Source organism: Lonchura striata, chromosome 17 (assembly GCF_050655825.1).
Source record: "Lonchura striata isolate lonStrDom1 chromosome 17, ASM5065582v1, whole genome shotgun sequence".
Classification (NCBI taxonomy): domain Eukaryota; kingdom Metazoa; phylum Chordata; class Aves; order Passeriformes; family Estrildidae; genus Lonchura; species Lonchura striata.
Genome location: NC_140719.1, coordinates 13945001 through 13957500, shown reverse-complemented (window position 1 = coordinate 13957500; position 12500 = coordinate 13945001). Strand labels below are relative to the sequence as shown.

General features: G+C 54.8%; 1 protein-coding gene across 8 annotated transcripts in view; it reads right to left on the bottom strand.

Annotated features, from left to right (window-relative positions):
* Window positions 1–12500, bottom strand: part of PBX3 (PBX homeobox 3) — a 104052-nt gene that overhangs the window by 9768 nt on the left and 81784 nt on the right. For all 8 annotated transcript variants that reach the window (XM_085556415.1, XM_021543731.3, XM_085556416.1 and 5 more), the window contains 3 exons: window positions 9146–9387; window positions 5094–5284; window positions 3244–3379 (listed from right to left, as the gene is read on the bottom strand). In XM_085556415.1, the coding sequence (XP_085412541.1) occupies window positions 3244–3379; window positions 5094–5284; window positions 9146–9387 (569 nt within the window). The remainder of the gene's footprint in view (window positions 1–3243; window positions 3380–5093; window positions 5285–9145; window positions 9388–12500) is intronic.

Below are 12500 nucleotides of genomic sequence, written 5' to 3'. Positions count from 1 at the left end.
TTTCCTTGCAGCTCAGTAAAGTGCCATGGCAGCAGGATTTCCAGTCAGCAGCTTAATCTGGGGGGAGGATGACCCAAAACACTCACTAATTAAGTGTTTGAGGGAGAAAATGTTCTGCCATGAATCTGCCCCCAGCGTGTACAAGGTACTGACAGTACAAGAGAGAAACACTTGGGATCATTGTTAGGAGAGGCTACAGAGGAGCCTGGCTCAGCCAGGGAAAGGACAAAGCTTCTTCATCAAAGACGAGCCAACAGCTCCAGAGTTTGGAAAGCCATCCCTTAATGTTATTTATTCCTTTTTCCAGCTCTTTGGCCCTCCAGGGTATTTGCAGCACAGGAGGTAAATGGGGCATGGTGACAGGCACGGCAAGGTCCAAGGGACACTTGGTCAAGGCTGAAAATACACACACTTAGAGATCTTCCATGAAAGCCCTGAGCGAGGTGCAGCTCAGTCACCTCCTCGGATGCCATTGCTTGTCCCCTGTGATGCTGCTCCTGCCAGGGTTTCACTGACTGCTCAATTCACTCTGAGTTCTGGACTGCATCCTCTGAGCTCTGCTGTCAGTCACCAGAGCAGTGTGTGGGGGGCTGCTCTGTAGTGCCTGCTCAGAGCTCTCTGCTACATGGCCTCAAAAATACACACCCTTCTCTGTAAAAGAAAGACACCTCCAGCCCAGTTCAGCCTACAAAATACCAACTAACCCTGCAGTACTGCCATGCAGCCTCTGGAAGTGCCTTTGGAAATCAAAGATTAGAATATCCATGGTGTTCATGCTCTCTGGCTGTGACAGCAGATCCATCAGGCGCTCAAGCAACCAGCTGATCACAGGCACTCCCTCTCTCTCATACATGCCCTCTCCTGTTACATGATACATGGCCCCATTTCCAGCCTTTACCATATCTACCCGAGTTTTTCCAAGTCATTTGTAACATCTTGCCAGAGTGAAGTTCCAGCCATGCCAAGGGCCCAGTCCTGCACCCCTGGTGCCAGGCCGGGTGGGCAGCACCGCCCTCGGACCAGGCTGGCAATGTCACCAGCAAGGCTGAGGCTGCTGGATGCAGTGCTGTGGAGGGCACAATGCAGCTACTCCCATCGCTCACTCAGACTTCCTAATGGAGTCAAGAAACAACTAATTCATGTCTGTATCAAATATTAAAAAGACAAACCTATATTCCTGTCACAGGCTCTCTGCCACTGCTGGGTTGTTGGACCATCTGCCTGCCTTTTATTTCATTCTATACATTAAATCTTATCAAACAACCAATTAAGAAAGAAATCAGATCTATTAGTACTAGAAGCAATCAGTTATGGTTTCTCAAATGTTCCATCTCATTTCCTACAGTCACTTCAGCCTTATCTTGATCTGTCTTTTTATCTGTCCACACCAAGGAATCATTGAGCCCCTCCCTGCCAGGCAGGACTCACCACTGGGTGCAGAGGGAACAGCTCGTTAGCAGGTCTGGTGGGCTTTTTAAGTCATCTCACCCAACTACATTAACCAAAATGAAGAACTTTTGGTTTGTTTAAACTGGTGTTGATGGCACGGCCTCTCCTAACCATACATCAGACTGCCTTGGAGCACGCTGAAGATTTCTGGACATGGCTTACTGAAGGAATTGCCACAAACCCTCTCGTGCCAAGGACTGAGAGCAGCAGCGAGATGAAGGCTGCAGACCACAGTGCCCTGGCAGTCGTGTGCTCTCAGGCTGGTTCCAGCAGCCCCAGCAGCCGCAGGGATGCCTGAGGGCACGGGAGAGCAGCGCAGCCACCCCGGGGCTGCAGTGCTGTGTGATGCTCAGGGCGAAGGAGGAGCAATATGAGAGGGAACAAGCTGTGCACAGAATTCCCCTCAAAAATTCCCTGCCCATCACCACAGCTGTTTGTAAATGGACTGGGAGAAACTGCCTCCCTCCCCAGCCTGGACCTTCCCCTGGCACGGAGCACAGGCTCTTCCCAGTCGGAGCGGGGTGTGTGCTGCGTGCCAAGAACAGGCACGGGGACAGCAAGGCACACACGTGTCCTGGGGCACTGCTGCCAGGGCTGCTGCCGTGGGTGCAGCCAAAGTCAACCAATTCCAAATTTGCAGGAGCTGGGCAGACTTCCATTTGAAAGTCTTCAATAAGGTGCCTGAATTTTTCATGCATCCAATGGAGGCCTATAAAGTAAATCTCAACTCAGGTCTTAATTATAAAGCTAAAGGTTGCATTGCTAATAATGCCAATAGTGCAGCCTGCAATCATTAATAGTTAACACACGTGCCGCAGGCACCGCTCCTCTCAAGGACCTGAAATATTGATAAGGGAGCTGGGGGAGCAGGGAGGAGCCAGCACACCGGCCCTCACACACGAGCAGGATGCTGCAGAACTCGGAGACTGCAGGGCACTTCCCTGCCACACAGCTCAAGCTCTTCCCCAAGCTGTGCAAGCCAGATTTGTGTGAGAATAACTGGGGTTTCTAGCAAACATACAGGCCACATGGAATGCCAAGAGGTGTTTTGCTTTTTGAGCTGCCTGGTGAAGGAAAGCTCGATGGTGTCATCAGCCTGAGCACTGCTGTGAGACACCAGTGTGAGCTGTACGGGTACTTTGACCCACAGGGAAAGCAGCTGCAGCCAAGGATGGCACAGGCCTGACTGGGGAGGTGCTGGCTTTCTTGCACTAACTGCACACTAGCAGCTGTTATGTGTGCTAAAAGGAGCAAATCTGCCTAATGCAGTTTTGCCACAGAGAAGCCATTTGTGTCATTTCAGCGTAGCTAGAGGCTGAATTTCTGACTGGCTTAGAAAAACAACTTTGAGCAATCAAAGAAATTTGGATCTATAAATATAGATCCCAAATTTGTCAATAAACCGTCCTTTCCCCGAAATCCTGCTCAATTACACTGAATTCAGAGCAGAGCGAGGCTCAGCCAGGAACCTCGCTGCTGTGCAGAGGGAAGGCTGATGTGAAGTGGGGTGCAGACCTTGTTTCTTCTTATTTTTATCTTCTTCTCTGTGCACGGTGCCTTTGTACCCCAGCACAGCCCCAGCCACCACGGGCAGGCAGCCTTTCCTGCAGAGCTCAGCCACATCCCATCACCCTGCAAACCTTCTCATGGTCAACACACAAATATGAAGGGTGACAGAGGTGCTTTGGGCAGGCCCAGCTCCGTACTTGCCCCCACTGGAACCACCTCCCAGAGCCTGGAGGAGGTGCCAGCATTGCAAGGGGAACCAGAGACTGACACACTGTGGGTGCTTACCTGTGATACCGTGATGCTGCATTTCTTTGCCAGCTCTTCTTTGGCTTCTTCACTGGGGTAGGGGTTACTGAGGTGGGAGTAAAAATACTCGTTCAAGATTTCTGTGGCTTGTTTACTGAAGTTACGCCTTTTCCGTCTGAAATGAGAAAAGGAAAACATCACTGTTCCTCCAGATACCAGCAGATCCCTGGCAGGGTTGGATGGGGAGCAGCAGCCTTCATTTCACAGCCTGTGCCGCAGCACAGAACAACACAGCAGAGCTGTCCTGGCACCCTGATCCCTTTGGGCTCCCAAAACCATGGGAGGGAGCAGCAGGCAGCAACACCATGTGCTGCACCCAGCCCCTGGAGGTTCTGGACTCTGCCTCTGGCTTCACACCCCACCTCCCCACAGGGTTCATCCCATGAGAGCACAGCCCACGTTCATGTGCTGTGGCAGAAAAGGTGAGGCAGGTGCTGAGCCAGCAGCCTCCCCTGTGGCTCCTCCACAGCCAGGTACACAGCCCAGCCCAAAGCTCCTGGCCATGGAGCCATGTGTGCCAGCTGCACCCTGGCAGACCTCCTTCCCCTCCTTCCCTTCAGCACAGGTCAGCTGGGGCCTGCACAGCTCCCCGCGGTGAGGATGGTACAGCAGGATGGGGCAGCCGTGCTGACGAGTCCTCACATGGCCTCCCTGAGCTAATTGGCTTCCAGCAGCAAGTGGATTTCAGGGCTTTGTGAGCGAGACCCATCTGTGCCCCTGCTGCTGTGGGCTGCACGGGGCGCAGGCTCTGGCCCACATGGGGCGTGGGACAGACCCAGGGGTGTCACCCGGCCGGAGCACAGAGCACAGAGCCCTGCAGAGAGCAGCACACGTGCTGCGGCCAGCAGCCTGCAGCCATGGGCAGTGCCATCCCTCCGTGCCGCTCTCCTCCAGCAGAGCATCCTCTCAGGCTCCAGCTGAGCATTTCCTTGGAGCTCCTTCCCCCAGGGCTGCTGCAATCACCGGGCGCCGCAGGCCAGCCGGCAGCCGAGCGCGATCCCGGCGTGCGCTTGCCGAGTATCACGGTGCTGCTAACTGCACTGCATCCTGGAGCAGGCAGGCTGCCTCCCTGGAGCTCTCTTTATCTCATTACTATGCTTCCGCTCATTTTGCCTTATTTACCTTCCTCCTTTTTAAAGAAATCACTTTAAAACGTACATCTGCAGGCTCTACCTTTGCGTTCCTGGAGCTCTCCATAGACATCTCCTCCAACAGCCTGCAATTACCCTGATTTCCCACACCTGCCAGTGACCTCCTTGTTAATAACATTATTTTGGTCTTGTTTAGTTCCTCACAGCTTTCAGGTGTGAAGCCTGAGCTGCTGGAGGAGGGAGGCTCCTGCTGCTCCGCCCTGTTCCACCCGGCTCTGCTCCTGCTCTGCGGACAGGAGCCCTGTGAAGGGGATGGGGCAGGGGATCACTAGCCCACCTCATCGGGCTTCAAAACAGTTCTGACTGTGCCTAAACCCCCTCCTAATCCCTGTCTGCCTGCCTCCTGGCAGCTTGTGGAGCGAGCGGCCCACTCAGGCGCTGTGGGTGCTGCGGACAGGCACTGAGCTCCAACAGTGGTGCAGGTGTCCAAGGTGGAAAACATGCCCAGTCTTTGCACTAAAATTTGAATAAAAGACTTTGTTGCTTCTGAAGGCCTACTCTGCAGGGTGTCCCTTCCACAGCAGCTGTGGATGAAGGCTTTTGTTGGGAAGAGCAGCCTCTCCCACCCATCCCCGGTGAAATGGGACACCACTCCCAGTGTGACCAGGCTCTCCCGGGCTGCCCAGAAATTACTGTTTTCCCCCAAAAAAGAGACAGGGGCACTTGCCTCTGCCTTACCTGGCATCAAGGAACCTTGATCTTAAAATCATTACTGCTTCACAAGTGCTTTGTTTGAGCTGCATCTGGATGGAGCTGAATTTTCGGTGAATGATGCCCACCATCCTTTCGATCTCCTTGGGAGAAATGGGACGTGTCCGGCTCTGTTCTCTGAGGAGGTTCATTACATGAGTGGTAAATTCATTACATGCCTGTGGAGGAAGAAGAGGCTCAGACGTGGGTTTGTGCTGTCCCACAAGGACACAAGCTGTTGTGGGAAGGCAGCACTGGGGGCTGGGGGACCCCTCACATGTCCCTGTCCCCTCCACATGTGGCCACGCTGTCCAGGAGACGTGCAGCTGTCCTGGGGCAGCCAGGGGAGCCCAGTGGCCCGGGCCCTGCTCCTGCTGTGCTCATCCCTTTCCCCATTCCCAGGCAGACCCCGCAGAGAGGAGCAGTCGGATCAGCCCCTGTGCCAGCTGCTGGCAGGGGCAGGCTGTGAGGGGGCCCCGCACACCCCACAGCCAGGGGGCCAATACTCTGAGCCCTGGGTGCCCTCTGCAGCACCCAGGGACCTGAGACCTTCCTGGGGCACTGTGTGTCCCTGTCCCGGGGGTCAGTGACACTGTGCCCCAGCCTGGCCACGCTGTGCGGCCGAGGCGCTGCCGGAGGGCACAGGGAGCCCTGGATTCCCACTCCCAGCCTGTGCCATGCTGATACAGACTTCAGGCTGAGCCATCACCAGGAACTCCCTCCACATATCCTTCTCTCCTGACTTCCCTTTGCAGGCTGGAGCCTGCCAAAAACTCTGCCAGCTCCCCTCTTCCCTCTAAAGTCAGCCTGCAAAATATGTAGCTAATATGTCTGACAACAACATTTTCAAGGATTCTCCAACATTTCAATAGATTATGTGATGGAAGGAGTTAAAAGTGAAAAGTTTATGCATCTAAAAACTCATAATTTCCTATAACATTTGCTGAACGTCTCACAACTTATTAAGTGAAGCCATCTATGAATGCAAATGCTGATTAGCAATTTGGCAATAGCCCAACATTCGCAGAATTCACATAGCTTTTCTTTAAACCAGTAGTTCATACATGATTAATTAGAACATCTCATTTATGTAGTGTGCACTTTAGCTCATTACTCTAAGTAAAATTCGTTAAGTATTTACATTTAGATAATTAAAATCTGGGTACACCCTTAAGAAAGATGCATACACTTCAGGCAAAGTGATTTTTTTTCTTTACACTACTGAAAGTAAATTACAGGCTAATTTACATCCTCGCAGCACCCGTTGGAGGCAGCGCTGACGAGCCCTGGTGCAGAACCCTTCGCTTGGCACCGCCGAGGGCGCCGAGCCCGCTGCCCATCCCAGCACCCACCCGGGCTTTGCCAGGACCCCCGGGCACCAGGGGAAGGAGCTGGGTATTTCTCACCCCCACTTCCCACCAGCACATTGTCTCTGTCATCAGGGCACTGCCCGAGCGTGCGGCAGCTCAGGTCCAGCCCTCTGACCGGCGGCAGGACCGATGGCACTGGCTTTGGCTCAGCCAGGAAATGTTGCACAGAAGGGAAGGGACACGGGCACCAAAATGCAGCAGCTCTCCCCCCGAGATCAGGCAGCAGCTCTGATAGTTCCAAAATACAGCTGAACCCAAGAATTTGGCACTGGAGGGATGTTCCAGGCACACGGTTTGCCACAAGCCTCCTTCTTTTCAGATCCCAGGGATTCAATCTTAAAGTACAATAAAATTGGCAACTGTTGTCTTAGAAATATTTTCAGGTATGTCTGTTCTATAAGAGATTTAGTATCAAAAACTGGACTTTGAAAAGCAAAAATTAGTTTCTTGCTTTCAAGAAGCAAAAACCTTTCCCTGACTTTACTTGCCTGATGAGACTTGGTTTGGCTACAACTGCTTGGAGAGCCTGGGTTTAATTCATCTCCACCAGCACCTCCCCGCTGCAGAGCTGCCTCACACAGCACAGTGGGAGGAAGCTCAGAAGACTCTGATGCTTTGTCTTGTTTCTCTTGTTTATTTATAGCATCCAAGCTACTTGATCCCTTTTCCAGGACTATTTTTCAGGCCTCTGCTTGGTGCCCAAGACATTATTAATAATGTCAGGTTATAAGTGATGGCCTTGTTAACCTGCTCAGAAACCTTGTAGGAGCAGGGATGCTCCTGCTGCCTCTGTGCTTCATCACAAGTGCACAGGAAAAAGAGAGGAAATGGCCCAAAACAACGTTGAGGGGCAGGGTGACAGCCAGTGCTCGGTGAGGCTGGTGGTGGCTTCTGAGCTGCCACCAATTCGAGGTGAATTCAGGAGACATCTGTGAACTTGGGAAGTGGGTTCCCAGCTGCTCCAGGAGGCCTGGGACCCTTACAGTACTTTTGCCTACAGCAAAAAATGTATTTCAGTGTAATTACAGCAGATAGCTTTCAATATGTCATCTCTGTTATAGGAGCTGTAAATTATGGAAGGCGCTGCCTGCGCGTGGCCATTTCTCCCGGCGCCCGGCGAGGGAGCGCTGGGTGATGGCGTGACACACTTTCCATTTCTCTTTCCCTTTTTTTTTCTTTCCTGAGTGCATTCCTCTGACTGGCAACAAATATCAGGATCAAACTCTGCCTGGAAAGCATCTCCAGGAAGGCGCTCTGGCTCCTGCTGCCGTGGGACGGCGGGAGTGCCCGTGCCAGGCAGGATGGCAGGAGCGGCTCTGTGGTGCGGGCAGGTGCCCGGCACAGGCTCCCTGCTGCAGGAGGCTCCTGCCTCCCAGAACCTGCGGTGCCAGGGGCTGAGATGCCAAGCCCTGGCTGCCTCTCGGGCACTGCAGTGAGACAAACCAGCAGGAGACAGTTTGCTGCCAGGCTGGGGAAATCATCATATGTCTGTTGAGCAGACGTGGCTGGGTGTCAGGATCCGTGGGGAAGCATGCATGTCTTATCCTCAGCTCTACCTCTCTCTCCTGCTCCAGCAGCATTTGAGCATCCTCCAAAATTTCCTGTGGTGTGGACGAATGGCTGTGACATTTCAGCTGAAACCTTTGTAAATGGAGCTACAGAGCAAAAAATGCCCCTGCTTCCCCCACGTCATTAAGCTTATTAGAGTCCAAGGATGTTTGCCAGGAAGCGACTGGCCCGATCTGCCTGCAGCCGTGTGCTGTGCCTGTCCGAGGCACGTTAGTGCCACCCCACCCCACCCCACCCCGTGCTGCCCCTGTGGGGCGAGCAGGGCCCGGGGCTCCAGCCAGGACCGCTGGGGCCCTGAGGGGTCAGGGCAGAGCAGCAGATTTCCACAGACCCTGACAGGTGTTTGCTCAGTTAGTTGCTCTCCACTTCAACAACGCAGTGAAAGAGACAGCGCAGGCAAGGCAGTGCCACCGGCACGCGTGGTGCTGCTGGCACTTGGCAGCATGTGGCAAACGTTCTCAGTGCCACCAGCATGGCCAGTGTGCTGGGTCACCAGGTCCCAGTGGTGAACACAAACCTACAGGTCTCTGCAGCATGCCCTTCACTCCAAACAAAGACACTGTGCTGGCATCTGCCTGAACCAGGATTCCCTAGTTCCTGTGCCCAGGCCTAGGCCAGGTGCTCTGCTGACGCCTCACTGCCCACTCTCTTCCAAGCTGCTCCAGCTGACCTGCCGTGGCCAAGTCTGGTGCCAGTCTCCTGCCACCTGCTCCAGGAGCCTGTGGGCTGAGATGGCAAAGGCAGCCCTTGTCTGCCTGTGCTCCCCAGCTTGCCAGACCCAGCGGTGTGAGACCTCATCAGGTCTGAGCGACAGACATCTCATCTCTGCCTTCAATGGGCTGGGCAAAGGGGAGAAACACGGGCTTGGGTGCTGTTCTTGTGCAGTTACAGACAACAGAAAACACTCAGGCATGCAAGACATGCATCCTGGCTCCAGCCAGCAGCTCCTTGGAGCCCGACAGACTCCCACCATGGCTCTCTATCGGCTGAGGCGTGGGGAAGGGGAGGAAGGGTTGTGGTCCAGAGTGGGCAGTGGTGGGCACTGGCAAGCAGAGGAGAGCAGTGTCAGGTACACGAACAAGTGAGAGGCTGATGTCTGACCTGTTCATATTTCTCCAGCTCTGTGTGATAGATTTGTCTGATCTGGGTCAATTTGGCTCTGTAATCTGAGTGTTCAATAGAGTTATCTGAAGACCCTCCAGAGGCTGCTGCGGCTGCAGCTGCTGCCGCCGATCCCCCACCTTTCTCCGGACCTGAGACTCCTTCTGCCAGAAGCATATTGTCTAGTCTCATTAGCTGAGGATCGGGAGGGTCTTCCTCCTGGGCTCCTCGGATGCTCAAACCTTGGACAGAAAAGAGAGAACAAGAGAAAACACAGTCAGTACTTCTGCATCTGCCCAGCCGCTGCCCGCTCACTGCCCACTCACTGCCCGCCTGCCATGAGCCCTCTGTGATACCACCTGCCCAGGGGCCACGGGCACAGCTCTGCCCCAGCCCAGCCTGCCCAGGGGCCACGGGCACAGCCCTGCCCCAGTCCTGCCCCAGCCCTGCCCCAGCGCAGTATCCAGCCTGGCACAGTCTGGCAGTGCCACGGGGGGATGGCAGTGCCACAGGACCTCTCTGCTCCCATGCACAGCAGGAACAGTACCTCAGTAGGCTGTGCCAGATGTGCCAGCAACACAATACTGCCAGGCATGGATCTGGGCACCAGCAATGTGCTTGTGCAGTCAGGGGACAACACGGATTCCACACTGACTGTCAAAGAGGACACGCAGTGGGACATGACCCCCTCACTGACCAACTTTCCAACTCAAGAAAGCACAAGGCATTAATTTTGCTCTAAAATACACATTTTAAACCTGTCACCTTCATTTAAAACTATAATTCCATATAATTTCATGGTAATAATAAAAATGTCTCATCATCTCTTTAAATTATTTCTGTTGCCTGTTCAGAGGTCCACAGGCACAAGCTGATGATACCACACATTGTCCCGGTGTGTCCCTGAGGTGGCACACACATGTTGAGCACAGCCTTGGCACAGCTCAGGCCACCCATGCTGCAGCCAGGGAAGGTGATGCCACACCTGGGAGTCCCCACAGCAGCAGGAGTGGTGGTGCCTGGCCCAGGCAGCGCTGCACCCATCCCTCATTCCCTCGGCTGCCAGGCCCCACTGCCTCAGCACAGCTCCTGGCCCGCAGTGCCATAGCACAGGGGTGATTTCCTTGGGGAGTTGTTCCCCTGTTTGTCACTCTCCTCCTCTGCTCTGCTGTCAGCATGTTCAATAACATCCTGGTTTTAGTCCACTCAAGCTGATTTGTACTGTTGTTTTTCCTTTTAGCTTCTGGACCCTTTCTCAGTCCATGTTTACTGTGCTCTGTTCCAGCTGTTATTCCTCAGCTGCATTTCTGCTTTCACCATGGAACTCATCTCCCTCCCACTATCCCATCACAGTCCCACTCTGCTCCCAAGTGCAGATGCCTAGCCAAAGCCTGCAGCAACATAATTTGGTACAATTCCAGTGATTTCTGCATCATGTACTTTCATCATCAGGTCAAAGAGAGAGGGCTTCTCCAAAGCGAGATGATCCACCCAGACTCAGATAGACACTCAGGAGCCCCAGCCCTTGTCTGCACGCTGACTCGGTGAGTGAGCAGCCCCCAGGGCGGAGCAGCAGGAGCTGGGGCTGCACTGGGGCCGCAGGAGCCGGCCAGGAGCCGGAGCCACAACGGGAGGGAGCTCCATGAGGACAGCGACGGAGCCGCTCAGGTGTTCCGCACGCAACCCGCGTGTCTCGGGGCCTGGTGGCACCGGGGTGGCACACCGCCCTCATCTTCATCCACACACTGCCCCCACGTCCAGAGCTCCACCCGGAGCGCGGGAGCCCCGGACACCCACAGGCAAGGGATGACAGCGCCTGTGTGGGGACACAACATTTATCCTGGCCCTGCGTGAGACGCATCATTCATCGGAATGGCAAAGCCACGAGCTGATTAACTAATTCTAACAAGAATTAAGCTGTGTGTTAATTCCGAGCTTTCTTTATGAACTATATGAAGCAGATCAGCACAACTAATAGTGTCTGGCGTCCCTGGGGGCAGGGGCCTGCAAAACTGATGAACTCTGTCACCGGTGAGACACGTGGCTCGTCAGCAGCAGCCCCTTGGCTGCAGGTTGAACACTCCCCACGTTGTCTGGGAAGGAGCCAGAGCATCTCACAGGCCCCTCAGCACGGAGGAGCATTCTGCTATAGGCCGGCAATAAAGCTGCTCCTACCAGCACCTGCCTTTATAAATTACTCTTGATTTGAATACACTGGTAATATATGTATTTTTTGACATATAAGCTCACACTCGGTGGCCATTGTTTCCCTCTTTTATCCCTCACTCTATCACCCTGTGAGTTTATTACTGTTTAGCTCACTGACCTTTCAATGCATCGAGGAATTAAGGTGCAGCAGGGACGGGAAAGAACACAACAATACATCACTCCCAGCAGAGCCACCGGCGCCAGCGGCGCTGCAGGGGACAGGCCTCGAGGCAGGGCCCGCCCCACGGCCACCACCACGGCCAGCACCATGAACACCACCACAAACACCACCACAGCCACGAGCACTGCCACCACCACTGCCACCAGCACTGCCACAGCCACGGCCAGCGCCATAAACACCACAACAAGCACCACCACAAACACCACCACAGCCACCAGCACTGCCACCAGCACTGCCACCAGCACTGCCACGGCCACGGCCAGCGCCATGAACACCACCACAAACACCACCACAAACACCACCACAGCCACCAGCACAGCCACCGCCACTGCCACGGCCACGGCCAGCGCCATGAACACCACCACAAACACCACCACAAACACCACCACAGCCACCAGCACTGCCACCACCACTGCCACCAGCACTGCCACCAGCACAGCCACCACCACTGCCACGGCCACGGCCAGCGCCATAAACACCACAACAAGCACCATCACAAACACCACCACAGCCACCAGCACTGCCACCAGCACTGCCACGGCCACGGCCAGCGCCATAAACACCACAACAAGCACCATCACAAACACCACCACAGCCACCAGCACTGCCACCAGCACTGCCACAGCCATGGCCAGCGCCATGAACACCACAACAAGCACCACCACAGCCACCAGCACTGCCACCAGCACTGCCACCGCCATGGCCAGCGCCATGAACACCACCATGGCCACTGCCAGGAACACCACCATGGCCACCACCATGGCCACCGCCACGGCCACCGCCACGGCCACCGCCACGGCCACCACAACAGCCAGCACGGGCCCCTCACTCAGCACCCCGCAAGGGGTCGGGGCTGCTGTGCCCACCCCTCACCACCACTCACTGGTGGGCACCTGGGGCTGTGCAGGACCCCAACCCAGCAGCCTGGGGACACCAGCACCTCAGGGGTTAAGAAAATGCAAGTGT